The 22,644-nt window shown below is 39.7% G+C and overlaps 1 protein-coding gene across 4 annotated transcripts in view; it reads right to left on the reverse strand.

Annotated features, from left to right (window-relative positions):
- LOC137675843 (guanine nucleotide-binding protein G(q) subunit alpha) overlaps window positions 1–22,644 on the reverse strand; it is a 137,841-nt gene that overhangs the window by 24,310 nt on the left and 90,887 nt on the right. For all 4 annotated transcript variants that reach the window (XM_068422079.1, XM_068422075.1, XM_068422076.1 and 1 more), the window contains exons 3-5: window positions 19,853–20,007; window positions 3,194–3,322; window positions 2,319–2,448 (exon numbers count right to left, since the gene is read on the reverse strand). In XM_068422079.1, coding sequence (XP_068278180.1) covers window positions 2,319–2,448; window positions 3,194–3,322; window positions 19,853–20,007 — 414 coding nt within the window. The remainder of the gene's footprint in view (window positions 1–2,318; window positions 2,449–3,193; window positions 3,323–19,852; window positions 20,008–22,644) is intronic.

The following is a 22,644-nucleotide window of genomic DNA, read 5'->3' on the forward strand; positions in this document are numbered from 1 at the left end:
TGGTTTGAATTAAAGTTATGAACTTATTGTAAACTGAAAGACAAACAGGTTCAGAAGTTTTCCACTGTTGTTAATAAGAAACATAGATAGTTTAGTAGCAAGGTGGAAGAACCATCTGCAAGATAATGAGGAGTTTTACAGCTTTTGCCTCCGTGAAGTGTTTCGAAAGTGAAAACTTGAAAAATCAAAACAGCTTTATGAGTAAAGTGATCTTTTCATAATAGTTGAAAAGTAGTTACAGAAAAGTTATCACTACTTTAGGTGTCACTTCAGTCATTGGAGTGCCCAAAAGATAAAGGAAATCTTCACTCAGATGTTCTGTTCAGTTCACAACATGTGAAACCTTTTAGCTTAAGAGAACACAGAGGAGGATTGTATACTCCAAGTGATTCAGCCTAGGAGGATCTTGCTCTGTCTTCTGCAGTAGGGATGCTCTAAGTCATGATCTGCACACTGAAGCACCAGAGCAGGCGCCTGATCAAGCCACCTAACTGGAACATGACACACTTAATAGGGAACCAGAGTCTGGTAAACCTCTCCCTATGAGACAGTGCCTAAGAGAACGTCTCCCTGTGAGAAGGACTGTATGAACACACAGTGAGAAACAGCTAACATCAGGAAGTTTGGAAGTTTATTTTGAATAGTTAGAATAGCATTTGAAAATTATCATAACTGATTTTTCTTTATATGATTTCCAATATATTTTGTTTTGACTTGTGTAATTAAAATGCTTAATACTTCTGTGTTGGCTTTGTGGCTACAAAAGAATAATGCAAACAGAAAAAGATAGAAACAGATATTTCTGGCTTGGCTTGAAATGAGCGAAGTCTGACTGAGTTCTCTTTTTATCTACACGTGTCTAGCTTCCAAAATTACAAGAGATGAAAATGGTGCAGATTACATCATCATTTTTGTAAATTCAGCTTTGAATGATATAGCTGATTATACAACTAACATAACATATTTTTCTTTTATGGAAAGACTATAAATGTAAAAGCTTTCAGAGGTCCCAAACTTCATTAAAAATGAATCCTAAAGAAAGTTCAGCATACAAACATCAATGTCCAGGGACACTTCTTTTACCTTGTGATGTCAATCTTTCTCTTAAACAGTGAAATCAACATGTATGCAGCCATGGAGAACGTTCAAATGTTTTCTTTTTTTTTCACCTAACTTTTGTTAAGTATGTGTTAAAAGACTTGGATAGGACAGTGCCAGTGAGTAACTCATAAAAGTTTGATGGATAACCTAAAATAGTCCTCAGGAAAGACAAAAAAATCTAAACATTAAAATAATCTCCCTACTCTGTAAAACTGTATTCAAAATACTGCATACTAGTGTGCTTTGCCCCTTCAGCTCATCCACTTTCTTACTTCTGTTATTTTTTTAAATAAAAATACAACAAATATCCTATGCTTTAAGTCAAAGGAATGAAGTTTACTACTTTAGGGTCTGTTCTGGCAAAGAATCTATAAATTTTGTCTTCGTTTCCACTGACCATTTTTGTGGCTGTGCTACATAATACTAACTGCACATATAGCTACACTAAGAACATTTCTCTATATTCAACTGTATTCCTCTTCAACAAAGAAAGATAGGTTTCTTTGAATCCTCACAGCATCACAGAATGGTTAGCGTTGGAAGGGACCTCTGGAGATCATCTAGTCCAACCCCCTGCCAAAGCAGGTTCACCTAGAGCATGTTGAACAGGGTCACGTCCAGGCGGGTTTTGAATATCTCCAGAGAAGGAGACTCCACAACCTCCCTGGGCAGCCTGTTCCAGTGCTCTGTCACCCTCAAAGTAAAGAAGATTTTCATCATATTTAGACGGAACTTCCCATGTTTCAGTTTGTGCCCATTGCCCCTTATCCTGTCGCTGAGCACCACTGAGAAGAGTCTGGCCCCCCTCCTCCTGACACCCATCCTTAAGGTATTTGTAAGCATTGATAAGATCCTCCCTCAGTTTTCTCTTCTCCAGGCTAAACAGACCCAACTCTCTCAGCCGTTCCTCGTAAGAGAGATGCTCCAGTCCTCTAGTCATCTTTGTAGCCCTCTGCTGGACTCTCTCCAGTAGTTCCTTGTATTTCTTGAACTGGGGGGCCCAGAACTGGACACAAATCTGCCTCCACAGAGCGGATCAGCTTTGCCATATTTGAGGACTGATCCCCTCCTCCCCTCCTGATCCCTGTAGTGCTTCTCGCTCCATTGGATGCAGCTGGGTATGACTGCTGGTAGACACATTTGGAAAACACCTGGGACTGGACAAGTGAAGTTATTTTTTTCTTAAAATCGGTGCTTTTTTGCTGATGCTTGCTTACCTCGTTGTCTGACTCCACAAGCACTTGATCATATTCACTAAGAGCTACTAGGAACATGATAGATGTGACGTTCTCAAAGCAATGTATCCATTTTCTTCTCTCTGATCGTTGGCCTCCTACATCCACCATTCTGTAAAATTAACATCCACATCAACTCCATGAAAATGTTAACAGATAAACACACAAGCACACACACAATGACAAAAGATGTGACCAGAACAGACTCGGTGGTCTGCCTTTTTCCCTCCGGATTACCAGTCAAAATTCCCAACTTGTTAAAGCTGCCCCATTTTAAGAGGACAAATACAATGCAATATGTACCTACTAAAATTTTTAATAGCCAAAATTGAAACTCAGATTTGCTCACAGAATATTCCCACTTCATCTGTGTCTCAGTATAACTAAACACAGGTGTCTAACTTGCAATTGCAGAGTTATTTTTTAAACAACTGTACTTGCACTCAAGTAGAGTGATTTCTCTCTAAGGGAAGTAATTTCTCTCTAAAAATCAACCACACAAGTGGTAACTTTGTATTCCATAATTTACAGGAATTACTAGGACACATGACTGTATTTTCAGATTATTATTCATAGTGAAACTTTGATATATATTATTGAAAAGATGAATTGCAGGTTTTCTATCAGTAATAACTACCTTCAGAAAAAGACAAACCTAACTGTCGTTCATCCTTCTGACATCTTTAACGTCAGCTCCTTATTATATGCAGATAATTATATGAAAATATTATGATCAAACTCAAATTTTAGAATAATTGCTTTTTACACACTTTTAACAAATATGCTATACATGGTATTAGTAATGTAAAAGGAAACAAAAGAAACAAGGCAAGAGGGTGTAAAAACTTTTTTTCTACCTGAAAATGACGCTTTGTAAGTCAAATGGATATTCAATAATCCCCGTTGTTGGGACTCGAACTCTGAGTACATCTTGCTGAGTAGGCAGATAGGTGGAATCTGCTATGCGGTCCAAGTCGTTAAGATAGCTATAGACAGGGAGAAACAACAGGAATGCAAGACAGTGACACCTTCATCTCACTGAGGAAAAGAGAAAGGAAGACTTGGGAATGGAACTGAGCACTGGGGTAGGAAGGAGTACAATAGAAAAAATAGCATTATCGGCATAAAAGAGGGGATAAAGTATAAAAATGTGCTCCATCCTCCCTTCCTGTACACTTTCATAGCCTCAAGTAAATTCTATGGAAGGGTAGCATAATTATTCTTTTTTTTTTCATACAAGTTTGCTTGGCTTTCATATGTAAATTCACCAAAGATTGTTTTCAATTACATAATTCTAGGCAATTTAGAGACAGATAATATTATAAAATGGGTGAGAAATACAAAATTGCGTAGTTTTATTTGAGTATATAACATATTTCTTGATATTCGTTCTGCAGTGTCTACACAGATACATGGATAGACAAACATGAATCTCCCAAGCAACAGTGAACTGGTATAGAATAGATCATTATCAGTTACAAAATGATAGGAGGAGAAATGGCACTGGTTGGAGATTGAAAAAAAAAAAATTTTTAAAAAAGGAAAAACCCACTCACTGACCAATTAAAAAACTCTCTGGATCTTGTTATCAGAAGGCAACACCGATTATTTAGTGGGATCTCTGGCACCTGGAAGTCCTGCATTCACACTGAACTTCCGATTAAATTAATAAGCCTTCAGTACATGGAATACACCCCAGTTGGTTAGCAAATAACCTGAAATTGCTATAAAATTGCTTGTAAACATTCATTATCTACAACACAAAACTCTTCTGCTATTGCTTAATAGTGGGTTTCAACCATAAAGCACCAGTGTACTGGAGGTTTTAATTAATTCTCATAAAAGAGATGCTTCAAAAAAGAAGTGTACCAATGTGTGTGTGATAGCCTGTTTGGGTCCAGGAGCTGGACATCTCATGAAATCAGTGCACCAGGCAGCTTGGGCTCTCCCCATGGTAGATGTCTGGGAGAAAGACTGCTGCAGGAAATGAAATTCTTTGGCATTTGGTTACTTCCCAGCACAAGAACAACCTAGAGTTAGTCACTGAAAAGATAAATTAACCTACGGATGCCCTCATTCATTCTAGGGGAGCAAAGCAATGGTCTTGTCATTTATCGAATGACGATGAATTATCACTAAGCTCTGAACATGTTCTTTTCCTTGTAGTTATTAGTGAAGGTGCTCTTTTTAAATAAACCCACAGAGGAAATAATTAGATGACTTCTAGATGCTCTGAATGATTTCTTAATGAAATAGTGAGAGCAAGTCATCCTGAACAATGGCAGAAACAAAGCAGTTTGATTTCCACCTTACAGTAAAAATACAGAAGAATTAGGTCTGGCAGAGAGCCAAAACCATTATCAAATCTCCCTCACTATGATTTTATTAATGAAAGATTAATCTGATAGTAAACACTGAATGTGAGAAAGTTACACATAGTTAGAACGATGTATTGAACCATATATTTCAGATAATTCAGAAGCTGCTTGCTACTCTGAAAATATCTTCTGAGAACACTGGTTAGTTTCTTCCAATAAGAAAAAGGCTTGGGAGTCTGAGCACGTTATCTGCCCTCACGTGTTTTACACAAAAAAAACAGAATGGACAAGCACATCACCAATTTGTTGGTGAAAAAAAAAAAAAGTATAAGTGAACAAAATCCATAACCACCACAATATGAAACTGATAGAGACCCTGAACTAGCTTCTTTTTCCCTCCCAAAAAATTGATTTTGATTTTGTTTTGTAACTGTATTTTGGAAAGGCACAAAGAAGCATTGTGGGTCATTACATGCTACAGTGGTATTCAAGAGAGAAGGAGAATTTTAACTTAATAAATTGGTAGGTGGCCCATTTACACAATAGTCTTGTTGCACTCCTTTGGTAAGCTGCAGCTGTGGTCTCCAATGTGAGCCTGGTTACTGAACCTCTGCACCACCAGGACAGTGGACATGTTACCAAGATACGCTGCAATGCACATCTGCCTGATTTTAGAAAGGCAATAACGCCAAGGGGTATTATTAGTTAAATCTCATTTGTGTTACTGAAAACCATTAAACAGGCAGATGAGTATTTTTTTTGTCCTAACACAAATTACTCATGTCATTAGTAGCAGAAGCATTAATTTATCCTTAAAAAATATTTATCTTTTCCTCAACCTCATTCAGTTCTGCTCAAGTTCTGCTCATTCAATTAAAAAACAGCAACCTTCTCACTCATTTCACCCACAGCACCTTACAGAGCCTATACAGTCCATAGAAGAGTCCTTACGCATCCTTACAGAGTCCTATTCCTTTCCCTAGATTTCTTCACTTAACAGATCAAAGGATGATGAGGTCTCCAAGAAGTGTCCTAAATTATACATTCAAACCCAGAATCAAGGAAGCAGTGTCAAAACCAGTAAAAGTACCTCACGGGAAAAAAAAAAAAAAAAAAAAATCAGACAGCATGCACAAAATCCTTTAAAAAGAAAAGCTTTGTGGTACTGACAAATCATAACCAGAATCTATAATCCAACAAAAGCAATTTAGAATACATCCTGCATTTTTTCTTTTCAAATAATGATGTTTAGCCCCTACCACTTTTCCTTCTAAGTTAAAACTTAATAAACACACATATTATTGTATCCGTTTATTTAAATGAAAATGTCCCAGTTCTTTGTTGCACTACCTTACTTTTAAATCTTTTATTATTGCTATTTTCATGCTGTAAGCATACAACAAATAGTCAATGAAATTCTTTTTAAGCAGAAAAAAATCTTTTTCTTTTAAGTTTTGACTTGTGGCTTTGATTTTTTTTTTTTTTTTTAACAGAGACATTTCTGTTGAAAAATTACTTGTGCCAGAATTCAGATTTTAATGAAGTTTGTGCATTGTTGCTCTGAAGCAAAGGAGTAGGTATTTTCTGCTACTGACTAACAGTTCCGCAGATCAGTTACACTTCCTGTTACCATATGAGGATACGTAACTTCACATTCTGATCTTAAATTCAAGGGGATTAAACATGTTTCTGAAAACCAGACTGAAAGATTTGCCTACAGCAGCAGTGTGAAGTTCCCTTCAAGATACTCTAAAAATCATTAAAAACTCCTTAAGTCTCTCTTAAAATTCATGTAACCTCTAAAACAAAGTAACAGAAGTAATTAAAGAAATCTATTATCTTTGGGTAAGAACATGTATCATTGGGATTGACATCAGGATCTTTCTTCTCCATTGTTCCCACTGCTTTATATCACATCTGAAGATTTTTGATATAATGCAAAAATGAATCGTCCCTCTTCAGTCCGGTGCAATCTTCCTAAAATGCCAGTGGGAGCAAATCAACACACTTAACGCTCAATACATTATAATCACTTCTGTATTAATTGTGTAACTCTATAGTTCTGTCTCCATAGTACTACACAGACAAAAACCAAGACATTTTCTCTTCTCAAAGAACAAGAAAAGATTTTTGCATTGCATTAGGAGGGGTGGGGTGACAGTCTGATTTTTCTGAATAACTGATTTGTTGGGTTGACTCACTATTTCAAAACGCTGAGAGGGAATATGTAAATGAATACGGGTGACTATTTACATAAAAAGAAAAGACAACTGGAATACCATTAATATTTAACGACATACTAAAAGCACACACAATTTTCACATATTACTATTACAGCTGTTCCTGTAACATTGAAAATTCAGAATTTCATTTATTGGGTTTATGATAGTTTAATACACTGCCACAATAAAGACTTATATTTTCAAATCTTCCTCATACCAAAAGGGCTGGAAATTTAACTTTTTTTCCACACATGAAAGCTACGGTTTAAAGAAATCCTCTGATCACCAGGGGAATACTGCGCTGCATGCATAGGCTTTAAGCATCCTACAGCTTATTAAACTAACAACTTATTTATTTTTAAATTAATTTAGCAAGCAGCAACTTTAAATAAAACCATCAAAACATGCCAGCTAATGCCAATTCTTTTCCACCTTCACCTGTGTTGGCTCAAGCCCCACTCTAGCTGCACTTCTATCCATCCCCAGCTGCCAGCTCTTTTGTTTGTGCAGTGGCTTGATAACACATTTCTGTCAAAATTATTTGGAACAGTGAAGAAACACTATTGAAATTGTTCAGATTAAGCTTTGATGGATACAGCCTGGGGTGTGGGAAGTCCTAAGCTCCAGCAGGAAAGCAGGGTGGAGTTACTTCCTCCACTGGCTTATCTGCAACCAGAAGAGGACTTATGAAGCCAGGGCTATGTGACATGTCTCAAGTCTCTGAATTCAGATGGGTGAGGAGTGAAAGAAAATGAAGATTTTTACTGATGTTTTTGTATACCTGCTTATTAAAAAAACGATTCTCCATGGCTTTAAAGCACTTATCTAATGCAGCCCTAAACAAAGTACTGACAAATGTATTGCTCACCTGGGCAAACAAATCCCGTGCACAATCAAAAAAATTTAAGCATGTAAGAGATATATATGTACAGGGTATTTTAGGATACGTGCCTAACTCAAAATGTATACACAAGTACTGCAATCAGCCTTTGCAATGCAACTAACTTTTCGGTGTGTACTAGAAACGGCTGTGCATGCACTCTTGCAAACAAACCACAAGACTTGTCATAAACATGGAACTTCCACAAAAAAGAGCGTTGCCTACAACTGCCCAAACCAGATGTTTCCTCAGTTTATTAACTTCAAAATATAAAATCATAATAGCAATAAAGATACTGGAAATACCCTGGCAGCTGTCCTGAGGGGTAGTCCAAAAGCAAGTAACCACCAGAGTTACCACGGGGAATTCAGTTATATGGGTAGTGGCAACTGTACAAGCCATTTAGGTCTCAATGATACCGCACTCCGAGTTTATTTTTATCACCTGCTAAGAAGTGTCTCACTTTGATGAGCCACACTGTAGCTATACGGCCTCTCACCCAAACAGTAGCTACTCAGCTAGGCATTATACAAAGAACAAAAAAGGGAAAATTGCATGAAATTACTTAAAAAAAAAGCCAAACCACATCAGTCTGAGTAAATTTACAGTACAGACCAAGTTTTAGAAGTTAATTATACCTGTAATTAGTTTTGTAAAAATGAATTTTGGTGGCTGCTGAGGTAATTTTCCAGGGGATTGCTATAGCGACAGGCAGAAGGTGCACTGCCGAGGCGATGCGCGTGTAATGAGCTGCTGGCACTGGCCCGCCCTTGATGTCAGGTGAAACCACCACCGTCTTGCAGCACGCTTGTGATCTGCACACTGATCACAAGTGGAGGCAGCCTTTTGTTTCCCAGTCAGCGCTGAGAGAGAACTACTTATTAACGCACTTCAGATCACCTAAGACAAGGTTCAAGCCTGTGGCCAGCTTCAGGGAAGCTGCCAGGCTGTGGAGGTGCTAATGATGCCCCTGACAGAGAGCACGTTTCAAAGGTACTGTCTGTTCACATTTCAAAATAAACAGCAGGAGTGGATCACGGAGTAGACTGACTGGCTCTGTACTTTCCTACATGCCTTTCCCATACAGAAATCAGGCAAAGAAGTGAGAGTCCTAACCTTAATAAACAGACTAGAGTTGTTTTAACCCATAACCTTATTTGAGAAGTTAAATATAAACCCCGTCACCATGAACAGGTAGCTCAAAATTCAGCCTTAATTAATTTCCCAGAGCTACATCACCTAACAAAGACAGACCATCAAAACTTATTTGAATTTACTTTCAGTGAATGAGGTCTTGAAACACGCTCAACGTGAAGAAACATGGGGCAAGCACTTCAAACACACACCCTCCTCCAGCCATAAGCTATGGTTTTCCAGCATCTTTCAGTTCAGATTTTTGTTGCAGGCAATCAAGTGATAAAGTAGCATTTTCTCAGGAATAATTCCATAAGATGAATTTCTGTAACTTTAAACTAAGTTTAGTGTATAGCCTGATTAATCAAGAGAAGGCATTAAGGCATGGGCAGACAAAGGTAGAAAAGCTCCAACGTTCATTCATCTATAACACTCGTTTCCCTTTCCGAGGTTAAGAATGAGATTGCTCTGTTGATCAGTACTGCCTAATAACTCTTCCCAAACTCAGCAAGCAAAACTGACGTAGCAAGATGCTGAATTAATATTCACGAGCACACTAAGAAACGCTGTGCTTAGAGAGAGTCTGCCTGCGAGACCTTGTGAACATAGAAGTCCCTGGGGAATAGAGTGCCCCTGAAACGCGCTGCTGAGGAGAAGGGATTGGCCCGGCACCACACCAGAAACACTCCAAGAGAAATCTCTAAAACAAAACCAAACACGTAGAGATAGAGGTAATTACTGGCACTATCTAAAACGGTCAGTCTAAAACCAGTAAAGATGACTTGTTAACACCTAGCCAGCAAACAGTGTGACTAATAGACTAATAAATCTATATGGGGAGAATGAGAGTACAGGGCAAGAGGGAAAGGACAAACCCCAAGAAATTCCACAAAGTTTTTGTTTAACAGTAAGTTTGTTGGGTGATTTCAGTGTAACCACAGCTATAAAAGCCAGGCTTACCAGCAACACTTCATATGCAAATGCTTTTACTGTGTTCACCCACATGGAAAACAGATATGCATGGCTGACTTTTTCCAGGTATGACAGTAACCATAAACATGTAGATCTTTTCAACCCTAAAGCTTTCAAGTTTAATGAAAAAAAAGTATTTTCCTCCAAGTCAAGATAGTTCATAGGTATGACGCTCTACAAAATGTTCTCTCTCATACACATACAGTGGTGGTGCAAACGAAAATAAAACCCTAACCAAAGTCTATGACTAAGGCTAGTTAGGCAAACTATTTGATAAGACTTGATATATCTCTGTCCTTTGGAGCCTGGCTATCCTGGAATTGGATAGGGCTACCCTCCATACTGTTGTTGAGGTTTAGTGTGGTTTTTAGGGGTTGGAGCTTTTTTGTTTGTTTTGCAAAACTCCGAACTGGCTGATGAGACTACCCCAAACTAGCACTAATTTTGACCATGTGCTGGAAAACAAACTTTGAAAGGGAAAAGCCTTTTTCTGCATTTTTGAAAACGCATACAACTTGCTTGTCTTTCAACTCCACATACGCAAAAAGTTAGAGTTGCTGTAGCAGGATTTTTCCTACCTCACAGAGCTGCCAGAATAACTGACACAAGTGTCCTCTTTGCTAACATGCAGCAGCAGCACAGTAAATGGAATCAGTTTTCAGTGTACAAACACAAGCCGTGAACAAAGCTAAGTGTAAACAAGTATTGGCTGTGTTTTCAGAATTTCTGTAGAGGTCTGCATTTCTGAGCCTCTACACGACCAGTGAAGAGTTGAGGCACGTTTCCCAGTTTCCAGAACTATCTAATCTTAATCTAAAGTAAACATAGTAAACCTAAGATCTTTGCAGTGAGGTAGGAAGAAGTCTGCACTGTGTTCTTTTTATCCTTATCCCACCCAAATCCTACCTAGCTGTCTCCCTCAATTTCCTACATGGCTAAAAGCCAACCTTAGCAAAGGCTAAAGAAAAGCACGTCATCAAATAAAGAAAAGCTTGTGCAAACTTTTCTTAATAGGAAATATGGTTTAAAAATTATACAGATATTAAAAACATATTCAGCACTGCATGGAAAAAGGATCCTGAAAGAAATACATACCGTATACTGCTTTTATATAACCCCACTTCCCTTTCTGAATTTCCCTAGGTCTGTTGCATAATCTTCAGTTTTCCTATAGGATGCAGTGCTTTGGTATGCAGCAGATATGACGTCCCGTCTTTCTTCAGACCTTCCTTTTATATTTGGGGACTATATCTAAGGTGTAAGATAGGCTTAGCATGCTTCTGCTGCTAGTACTTCATCTTCAGACTTTCATTTTTATTTGCTGTTTTTATCTTACTGCAAACCTTACACAAGTAAGGCTGTGTAAACTGTGAATACATAAAAGCAGAGTCTACCATTCTGCAATAGAAATTGCCCCCAAATATAGCTTTAGAACCTTCAAGTACATTTTTACAAATGAAGGGAAGAAAGAATCAATGAACAGTACTAAAATGTTTATTAAATAATGATGTGCTTATGTATCTTACGAGTATTTGGTTTTCTCACACCCACCAAATGACTGTTACACAGATATCACATAGACAGTTGTTCATCATTTTCTGTATCAGTGTCAGCTGCATAGCAGGTCTCCATTTAGGACAGTATTAGTCCTTCTGAAAGGCTCAAACAGACACATGATGCCCTAAGAATTCTCTACAGCTTTATGAAATAAAAGAATGAATGTTCTGATCGCTAGAGGCAATACCAGCAAATGAAATAAACTGCTGTAGTAAAAACTTGGATTCGTACACTGATCTTTTCCCCTTGTGTGTCCCTAAGCACTCATATTTATCACACAGTAATTCCACTGAAATGCACCTGTTTCAGAAGTGGAACACAGAAGCAAAATATTATTTTTAATGGACAGGTATGAAGGAATTGTTCAGCTGAAGTCACAAAAAACTTCAAATTCAGATGGAACACAGTCATACAAAAATTACTAGATGACCAACGCACTATAATTCATGCAATAGTTTCACAAAAGATGAAACATCAACTTTAACGCGCAGACATCATTAGGATTAATCTCCTTCTTCCCTGTTAACAATTAGTGATATTCTGAAGATGTCCTCAGAGTCACAGCGTGGAGCTCTTATTACATGGTAAAATACTTGAATCTGCATTTCTGTACTAACTGTCCAGCTCACTCAACTCACATGATCATAGGTATATGCATGGCTGTATAACTGTAGGAACTGAGTTGTTAAAGGTGATAGCAAATGCTGAAACAAAAGCCTGAAGGACTCTCATGTATGTATGAGAATGCCGTGGCATATATGACTAATAAAGCAGTGCATTAAATAATAACAGAAGTGGGGTATTAAACACCTACTGGCATAGCTAACACAGTGGGGCAAGAGCTTGAGGGAAAATTATATTTAATTATCTGAACTGTTAGAAATCACAGCCATGGAAGGGAAACTAAACATGTACCCTCAGTGATCATGCAGCAACTAGAAAGCCCTTGGTTGGAGGTAAACAATGACAAAATACTTCCCTTTCATGGGGCCAGATTTCTTAATGAAGGGAAAGCCCTTAGTGTCATATTGGGTAAAAACAGTGATGAATCTCCACAAGTTCTAGTTGCAACCCAAATTCTGCAAGTTGTCACATAAATGTGAAATGTTACTTATGACAACTGTCTCTCTTACTGACAACAGTAAAGACTGTTGCCTCTCCTTTTTTCAGGCTTTGAAAAGCCATGATTTAACCAGGCGGTTGACTGGTAACCTGTTTACATTCAGATTAAGGTCTTGACACCCCGCACAGTACATATTAAGGGATCTCATCTCACACAGCTATTACTTAAGGCAATCCACATTGTGGTGTTGGTTTACAACCCACACTGTGCACAGTATCTTAAAGGGAAGCGATGCAGTTGTAAGTGGCTAAGTCACCCTGTAATGTATATGGGAAGTGAATAATCTCTTCCTACCTGATGTGCTCTTGACTTTACCACAGAGAAGTCTAGAAATTGCTTTTAAAAACAATATGAACACCCAACCTTTGGAGCATCCAGTGAATCACAGAATCACAGAATGTTAGGGATTGGAAGGGACCTCGAAAGATCATCTAGTCCAATCCCCCTGCCGGAGCAGGATTGCCTAGACCATATCACACAGGAACGCGTCCAGGCGGGTTTTGAATGTCTCCAGAGAAGGAGACTCCACAACCTCTCTGGGCAGCCTGTTCCAGTGTTCGGTCACCCTCACAGTAAAGAAGTTTTTCCTCATATTTATGTGGAACCTCCTGTGTTCCAGCTTGCACCCATTGCCCCTTGTCCTGTCAAGGGATGTCACTGAGAAGAGCCTGGCTCCATCCTCATGACACTTGCCCTTTACATATTTATAAACATTAATGAGGTCACCCCTCAGTCTCCTCTTCTCTAAGCTAAAGAGACCCAGCTCCCTCAGCCTCTCCTCATAAGGGAGATGTTCCACTCCCTTAATCATCTTCGTGGCTCTGCGCTGGACTCTCTCTAGCAGTTCCCTGTCCTTCTTGAACTGAGGGGCCCAGAACTGGACACAGTATTCCAGATGCGGCCTCACCAGGGCAGAGTAGAAGGGGAGGAGAACCTCTCGTGACCTGCTAACCACACCCCTTCTAATACACCCCACGATGCCATTGGCCTTCTTGGCCACAAGGGCACACTGCTGGCTCATGGTCATCCTGTTGTCCACTAGGACCCCCAGGTCCCTTTCCCCTACGCTGGTCTCCAGCAGGTCCGTCCCCAACTTGTGCTGGTACATGGGGTTGTTCTTGCCCAGATGCAGGACTCTACACTTGCCCTTGTTATATTTCATTAAATTTCTCCCCACCCAACTCTCCAGTCTGTCCAGGTCCCTCTGAATGGCTGCGCAGCCTTCCCGTGTGTCAGCCATTCCTCCCAGTTTTGTGTCAACAGCGAACTTGCTGACAGTGCACTCTATTTCCTCGTCCAAGTCATTAATGAATATATTGAATAGAACTGGTCCCAGTACCGACCCTTGAGGGACTCCGCTAGACACAGGCCTCCAACTGGACTCTGTCCCGTTGACCACCACTCTCTGGCTTCTTGCCTTCAGCCAGTTCACAATCCACCTCACTACCCGATCATCCAGACCACACTTCCTCAGTTTAGCTGAGAGGATGCTGTGGGAGACTGTGTCAAATGCTTTACTGAAATCGAGATAGACCACATCCACAGCTTTACCATCATCTATCCACCGGGTTATGTCCTCATAAAAGGCTATCAAGTTGGTTAAGCATGACTTCCCCTTGGTGAAGCCATGCTGAGTGCCCCTAATGATCCCCCTATCCTTGATGTGCCTAGAGACAGCACCAAGGACAAGTTGTTCCATCACCTTTCCGGGGATGGAGGTGAGGCTGACCGGTCTATAGTTACCCGGGTCCTCCTTCTTGCCCTTTTTGAAGATTGGAGTGACATTCGCTTTCCTCCAGTCCTCAGGCACCTCTCCTGTTGCCCACGACTTAGCAAAGATGATGGAGAGTGGCCTAGCAATGACTTCCGCCAGCTCCCTCAGCACCCACGGGTGCAGCCCATCAGGGCCCATGGATTTATGCACGTCCAGATTGTTTAATTGGTCCCTGACCCAGCCCTCATCTACCAAGACAGATTCCTCCTCTATCCTGACTTCTTCTGGGGCCGCAGGGGTCCGGGGCTCCTCAGGACAGCCTCCAACAGTATAGACAGAGGCAAAGAAGGCATTCAGTAACTCCGCCTTCTTTTTATCCTCTGTCTCCAGGGCCCCCACCTCATTCATCAGTGGGCCTACATTGCCTCTAGTGTTGGCTTTACCTGCAACGTATTTGAAGAAGCCCTTTCTGTTGTCCTTGACCTCTCTTGCAAGGTTTAATTCCAAGGAGGCCTTAGCTTTCCTAGTTGCCTCCCTACATCCTCTGACAACAGACTTATATTCCTCCCAAGTGGCCAGCCCCTCCTTCCATGATCTGTACACTCTCTTCTTCCACTTGAGTTTGCCCAGCAGTTCCCTGTTTAACCATGCAGGTCTCCTGGTACCCTTCCTTGACTTCCTACCTGCTGGGATGCTCTGATCTTGAGCTTGGAAGAAGCAGTCCTTGAATGCTAACCAACTATCTTGGGCCCCCTTACCTTCTAGTACCCTGTCCCATGGGATTTCCCCTAGCAATTGCTTGAAAAGGCCAAAGTTGGCCCTCCTGGAGTTCAGGGTTGTGATTCTGCTAGCTATTCTGTTCCTGCCACATGAGATCCTGAACTCTACCATCTCATGGTCACTACAACCAAGGCTGCCCTCAACCTTCACCTCTTCAACCAGACCCTCCTTGTTAGTGAGGATAAGATCCAGCAGCGCCCCTCTCCTAGTTGGCTCATCCACCATTTGCATCAGAAAGTTATCATCAATGCACTGGAGGAACCTCCTGGACTGAGGATGGCTGGCTGAGTAGGCCTCCCAGCAAATATCAGGGTAGTTGAAATCCCCCATGACAACCAGGCCCTGTAATTGCGAGACTGCTCTCAGCTGCCTGTAGAAGGCCTCATCACCCTCCTCATCCTGATCTGGTGGCCTGTAATAAACACCCACAACAGTATCACCCCTGCCAGCCTGCCCCTTAATTCGCACCCACAAACTCTCAACTCGCTCCTGGTCCGCCCCTGGACAGAACTCAATACATTCTAGCTGCTCACTCACATAAAGAGCAACTCCACCACCTCTCCTTAGTGGCCTGTCTTTCCTGAACAGGACATAGCCATCCATGACCACATTCCAGTCATGTGAGGCGTCCCACCATGTCTCTGTAATTGCCACTAGATCATAGCCCCCCGACCGAACACGGATTTCCAACTCCTCCTGTTTATTCCCCATGCTGCGTGCATTGGTGTACAGGCATTTCAGGGAGCGAGCTGAGCACACTGATTTCACCCCAGGGGGATGGGAGGCCTCCTGGTCTACCTCAACACTAGAGCGTTGCCCCAGTGGTGCAAGCCCAGCTACTACCCCATCCCCCTTCGAATCTAGTTTAAAGCTCTCCGAATGAGCCCTGCTAATTCCTGTCCCAGAACCCTTTTGCCCCTACGACATAAACCTTTCCCATGTATTACCGTCATGCCTGGTGTCTTATAAAACCAGCCATTATCAAAGAACCCAAAGCCCTGCCTGTAGCACCAGTCTCGTAGCCAGGCATTAATAGAGAGAATCCTACTATTCCATCCCACGTCATCACCTGAAAATGGAAGGAGGGAGGAGAAAACAATTTGTGCCCCAGACTCTTTCACCAACCGTCCTAGGGCCTTGTAGTCTTTCTTCATCCCCCTCAGACTATGGGATGCAGCTTCTTCCCCACCTGTCTGGAAGATCAGCAGGGGGTAGCAGTCTGTGGCCTTCACCAGGTTGGCGAGTTGCCTGGTGATATCCCTGATATCAGTGGCAAGGGAAGAGAACGGAAAGTATTTGCTGAGCCTCCAAGAGGTCCAAATTAATTCCTATGATGCAGGAAATTTTCTTTCTCAGACCCTACCCTCACCTCTTCTGGTAAACGCACATCTGATGGATTCTTCCAGGGTACCAGCAGTGGGTATAAAAACATCAAAAGTGTAGCTAACAATGACAAAGCAGATCAAAAAATAAAGTGAAAGTATAGAAACATACAGGATATATTAGAAACCAGAAACAGAATTTAGAAACAATAAAAAAAAAAAGAGAAAATACAGAGGAAGATATTTAGGAAGACTACACGTAACAACATTGACAGGTGAAAAAAAGCAATACAGGGAACAGACTGAAAATACTACTGCTACAAAAGCACAGGGAAACTACTGAGAAGGTGAGAGGTTCATGCAAGGGATGAATGAAGAACATGTGTGGCATATTGCCACATATGCTTACAAGAGGTCTGGTGGACAGCAAACCATTTTGGTTCACATATCAAGTCAAAAGAAATTACTAACACTCACCAAATCAATGGACACTGGGCACTTATTTCTGTCTTACTGCCTTGTGAATCCCAGTAGTAAGTTTTAAGGATTTTCTTTTCTTGCTTTGTGACAGGGATTTAAAGCTAGCAAATTCTCTTTGGGTGTTTTATTGCTAAACATACACACTGTATTTTTGAAACAATGATTCTTTGGTTTCTGCTAATTGCTTTTACTGGATTTACATAACATGAAAAACCTCTACTTGCAAGCGTAAATATTTGAAAGGTTCTTCTAAAGACTCATATACAGTGATTCACAATTCTAATTTTAACAGATTTTGCAGAAGTCCATAGTATGAACTATAATAGATTATAGTTAAAGTCACCAAATCTGCAAAAACTCACGTTAAATTGCTAAAGATGTTGAGCTTGAAAAATAACGATTCAACTAGTACATTTACCTTTTGCAAGGCAATGTACTAGCAATTTGTTTCTATAGCTACTTAATGAATTATTCCCTACTATTTTTAACACTACTCAAAAGATCCACTATGGTGACAATTTCATTAGAACTAGGTCAAAACTATACTATTCAGCACAACCTGATCTGAAGTAGCATCAGATGATTATTTCCTACTTCGGAGAGTAAGTAATTCTATTTTTATTCTCTAAGGCAAGCACACAAAATACATACATTTATTTCAACTTTAAAAACAGTATCATATCTGTTGTGGAAACAAAGTTAGGACCTACAGATACAAGAAATTCAAAGTATAAGACAAGCTCTGTTTCACCTTCTGCTTATGCTTGCTGCTTATTTCAGTATGGAAACAATCTGAAAGTCCGTAACTTACCTCTGAAATTTTCTTTTCACCATTTATGCACCCTAAAGTTTTTCACTTTATGTAATAGTCTATTTGTTTTCTTACCACTGGAAAATAAAACACAGTATGGTATCTTTGGGGACAATGAGAATCCAAACAGTACAAGAGAGATGCCCTTGGGCTTTGCACACTGTGCACCAAAACACGCATACACAAATGATAGAAGTGATAGGTTGGGAAGGTAACCAGCTCCACAGGACAGCAAACTGCATAGGGCAACAGGAACCCTATGCATTGGGCAAATATGTCAGAAGAACACGGTGTGGTGATAGCATTGGAGCAAATCTGAGGAGACCTACGTCATGCTTTTGTAGCTCTTCAGCTGCCTAAATTGCATCAGCAAGATACTAATAAGTTTCTCTTGACTAAATCACATATCAAGTGTTTTGCTAGACAAGAATTCTCAGACTACTGTGCAGATAAATGTCATCCCAGACCTCTCAAGTCCACAGCCTTGTTCCAATGAGCTTAACGGGAGCTTCACAGTGCCTTTCTGTTCTTCTGTGCTTTCCTCAATAAGAGGGTTCCGTTCATGTACACCTGACAAATGGAGACTGGAATGATATCATCAGAATAATTTTCATAGCTAATACAAAAATTCATGTGGAGACCATGGAGGTTTTTGCCACAGCTTTAATAACTAACTATGCTGTATTTTTTAATGGTGGTCAACATCAAAAGGTCATCATTGCTTACCATCACCCATTTCTTTGACAACAGACAAGAAATTTTATCTGAGCTACATGCGACATTACTCGAGTAACTGAATTTCATGGAGTCAATCCTCAGGCAGTCCTCAGACTCCAATGTTAAATTTCACAGCTCTATTTTATCAGATTCCTGCCCCAAGAAACTAAATGCGTAACATCTCAGATATAGTTTAGTCACATACACACTTTGAATACTGTTGATCTATAACAAATAGTGTTTAACTTGAAGTGCTTTTCCTGTTGTCTTCCTGGCAGCCATTGTTCTTCAAAGTTTAGCTTTGTTTCAATAAAAGAAAGGCAGTTCAATAAAACACAAGAACCCTTGCTTAGTACTATTTACCTCACCACTAGAACTGCAAAAGCAATCTGTGAGGGAAAAGGGGAAAACCTGGGAAAATAGTAGTAACGGGGCATTATAATTTTTTATGAATTGTATTGAGGTCTACCTTGATTGCACTTCGCAGTATTCACTACTGTCATACTACATGGAAGTATTTTTGTCCAGCGAGCATTTGTGAGTGTATATCAGAGGACAGTAAGGGCTTGAACAGGTATAACAAAAGAAAACAAAACCATCAGTGACTAACTATCCCTAGTTAGAATCTTACTTTAAGACTTCAAATGGTCACAGACTGTCATTCTGTGAAACAAACACAGATATAATCCTAAACTAGATGTACTCACTCCTTAAAGTATCCTCTGAATTCAATTTAGTAAGTGCATATTCAATCATAGAATCATTTTGATTGGAAAGGACCTTTAAGATCATCAAGTCCCACTGTTAACCTAACACTGCCAAGTCCTCCACTAAACCATGTCACCAAGCACCGCATCTACACATCTTTTAAATTCCTCCAGGGATGGTGACTCAACCACTTCTCTGGGCAGCCTGTGCCAATGCTTGGTAACCCTTTCAGTGAAGAAATTTTTCCTGATATCCAATCTCAACCTCCTCTGGCACAACTTGAGGCCATTTCCTCTCATCCTATCACTTGTTACCTGAGAGAAGAGACCAACACCCTCCTTGCTACAACCTCCTTTCAGGTAGTTGTAGGGAGCGATAAGGTCTCCCCTCAGCCTCCTTTTCTCCAGACTAAACAACCCCTGTTCCCTCAGCCGCTCCTCATCAGACTTGTGCTCTAGACCCTTCACCAGCTTCGTTGCCCTTCTTTGGACTCGCTCCAGCACCTCAATGTCTTTCTTGTAGTGAGGGGCCCAAAACCGAACACAGTATTCGAGGTGCGGCCTCACCAGTGCTGAGTACAGGGGGACGATCACTTCCCTGGTCCTGCTGGCCACGCTATTTCTGATATAACCACACTATTTCTGATACAAGTATGTTTGTGCTGCATATGCATACAAACATGTACACAGACATATAGTATAAGAAGCTAAAAAGCAAATATTACTTTGTTAGAAACAAAAAAATTATACATAGTTGTTTGTAGCCAGCATGTACTTACTATTTCGTTGAATCTGATAACTGATACTCCCGTCGTCTATCATAACACTCCTGAATTCCAGGGTCATTCCATAAGCTTCTTATTGCATCTACATACGGGTTCTCAAAAGTTGACACCTTCTCTACATCGACTTCTCGAACTAGCTGTGCATGAGTCTAATTCAAAACAAACAAAACAGTAAAATTTACTTCATTTTCTATGTTTGTAGATAACTCATACACAGTGAACATGATTAACAGGAATATTTTTTCATATTGGCCATATCACCAACATGTATATGCAATTTGCAAAACCAAGTACTATGAAGAAGGCTTTGAAGATGGAAAAAGGAGACAACCATTACAGGGAGTTCCAGAAATAAGGAAGAACAGAAAAAAACTTCACTGTTTTATGGAAAGTATATGGATCTCAACATGGATCAGCATATTGTTGACCTTTCACGCTAAAAGACACGGTTAAACAGAATACCTACCATCCATTCCACCAATTGAACCACTCATTAGCAACTGAACCCAGGACACTTAGACAACGTAAAGATAGAAAAGACAGTAAACCCCCAAAATACTCAAAGATGGATATTTTACCAAAATCTGTATTCATGTGAACAAACTTGGTGATGGTGTAGGAAGGAAACAGTAATGTTGATTTATTGGGGAAGACTTCAAAGTAAATGGTGAATTAATGAGAATGAACAAGAGTAAATTATGAATCAGTGATGATACAGTGTGTTCCAAGACAAATAGTGCTAAATATGATATTATAACAGAAAGTGAATTAATAAATGTACATATGGGCCCTTATTTCAGACTATGCTTACTCCAATCCAGTATTATTTAGATTAAATGGATGAAGCATTCACATTAAAATTTGTATTTAATTAAGCTCATTTTAAATAAAGCTTTCATTTTATTTTTTCAGGGACAATCTTAGAGTACATAAAACACGTTTCTTAAATGATGACTAGTTAACCAACTTGACAGATTTAGACTCTGATGGTAGCTGAGAGAATGGAAAGGAGGGAAGGAATATGCCTTTCAGAGAGATTGATAAAAAAAGTTCTTAACGTTGCCACAAATGCAACAGAAGTTACTACTAAAAAAGAAAAGCAAGATTATTACAAATTGTCTCTAGTTTCAATTTGTACTATAAATTACAGAGATTCTTAAAAAGTAATGTCTAAAATTGGGAGTTGCTAATAGGAAATAATCCCTAATAAAGCCATCACCCTCCTAAATATTAGAATTTAGTTAAACCCTATGGAGTCAGAACTACCGAAGAAATACAGCGCAACGATTTCTAATTTGTCCTGGAAGTACTGTGTACACATTTCAGTAACAAAAACATGAACGTATCTTATCTGTGTAGAGATATATACACATGCAAATACACACACACACGCAGAAAAGACAGCAGATGAAAACTTCGTCAAGCAAAAAAAATGAGGGATTCAACTCTCATATCTAGTCTGCATTTGAGGTGAGGACACAAACCTCTTTCCATTAGCTGAAGGTATACTGAAAGGAGTGTTCTTGTTATGTTTTTATAAATTTATCCTCTGTTTAGACACATACAAGACCCGCCCCCCTTTTTAGACAGTCCAGGAGAATGATGTTACTGCTCATTACTTAAAATATTATACCTGCAATTGTTGTTTACTCAAGAGGGAATAAAAACCTCCAAGTTCAATGTGAAAAATACATGGCTTAGAGATAAGGAGAACATAGGTAAGAAAACTATTGACAGTCTTAAAAACTAATTCTGAATTTAAATAGTGTTATAGTTTTATGCTGGTCTTTCTGGCAATACTCTTTCGGCCACAATCCATTAAGTATATTTTTCTAATCTCTAGGCTTCATCATGTCAGTTTTCTATTTATTATCTTCATAATTTTTTGAAAGCTCTGACACTTCTTAGGGACTAATTGGGCCAGCCAGTGGATTTGGTCTCGTATTCTCTCTGTATGTGCATCAACCATTTGGATCCTTACAACAGTGGCTACAATCAATGTAGAAAGCATTGAAAAAGTTTCATATTTTCATATTCTTTTTGCTGCAGTCTCTGTAATTTTCCCAAATTAGCACTCCAACCTACCAGCATGATTTATATGAGGGACATCATGCAGAAATGCACAGTCTATTTCAAAAGAAACTCCTCTGCGATCTTAAATCCACAGGAGAAATCAATATGCTTGACACAAGCAGGCGAGGTTGCTTTGTATCAATGGTCTCTGTGGACTGGCTGATTTTAAGGTGCTCATTTAAAGAATTCTCTTACATGGGAGGGAACATCATTTGTTTTGTAAAAGGATTACCCAAACCAACCAGAAAAAAGCCTGTGGCTGTAGGGCTTGGCTGACAGTAACTAAAGAATCAAGCACAGTCATATTAGTTAGGTCTGGATAGTACAATTTACGTTGATTGCAAAATTAAGAGCAATGGCGTGTGATCAGATCCAAGCAGTTGAATGGAAGTTGTTACAAAGACATCATCATGACCACAGATTTGTCTCTCTTGTGGGGGAAAAAAAAATTCTTGATAATGCAGCTTAAAAGTAGAATTATTATTTATGACAGCTCAACAACATAAGTAATTTACAGATTCAGACCCCACTGACTTGTAATCTATAAATGTGGTTCATACAAATACCTTGCCTCATAGGGCTGTACAGCAAGATATGCTGCTTTGGAGACTCCTGCAAACCTGCAGATATTTGAACCAGGTGTAACATTCAAGGAGAGTAACACTAGTCTATTTCACTGTCTTGAAAACTAGACAGTTGGGGCATGTGTTCCT

Source organism: Nyctibius grandis, chromosome Z, assembly GCF_013368605.1.
Source record: "Nyctibius grandis isolate bNycGra1 chromosome Z, bNycGra1.pri, whole genome shotgun sequence".
NCBI lineage: Eukaryota > Metazoa > Chordata > Aves > Nyctibiiformes > Nyctibiidae > Nyctibius > Nyctibius grandis.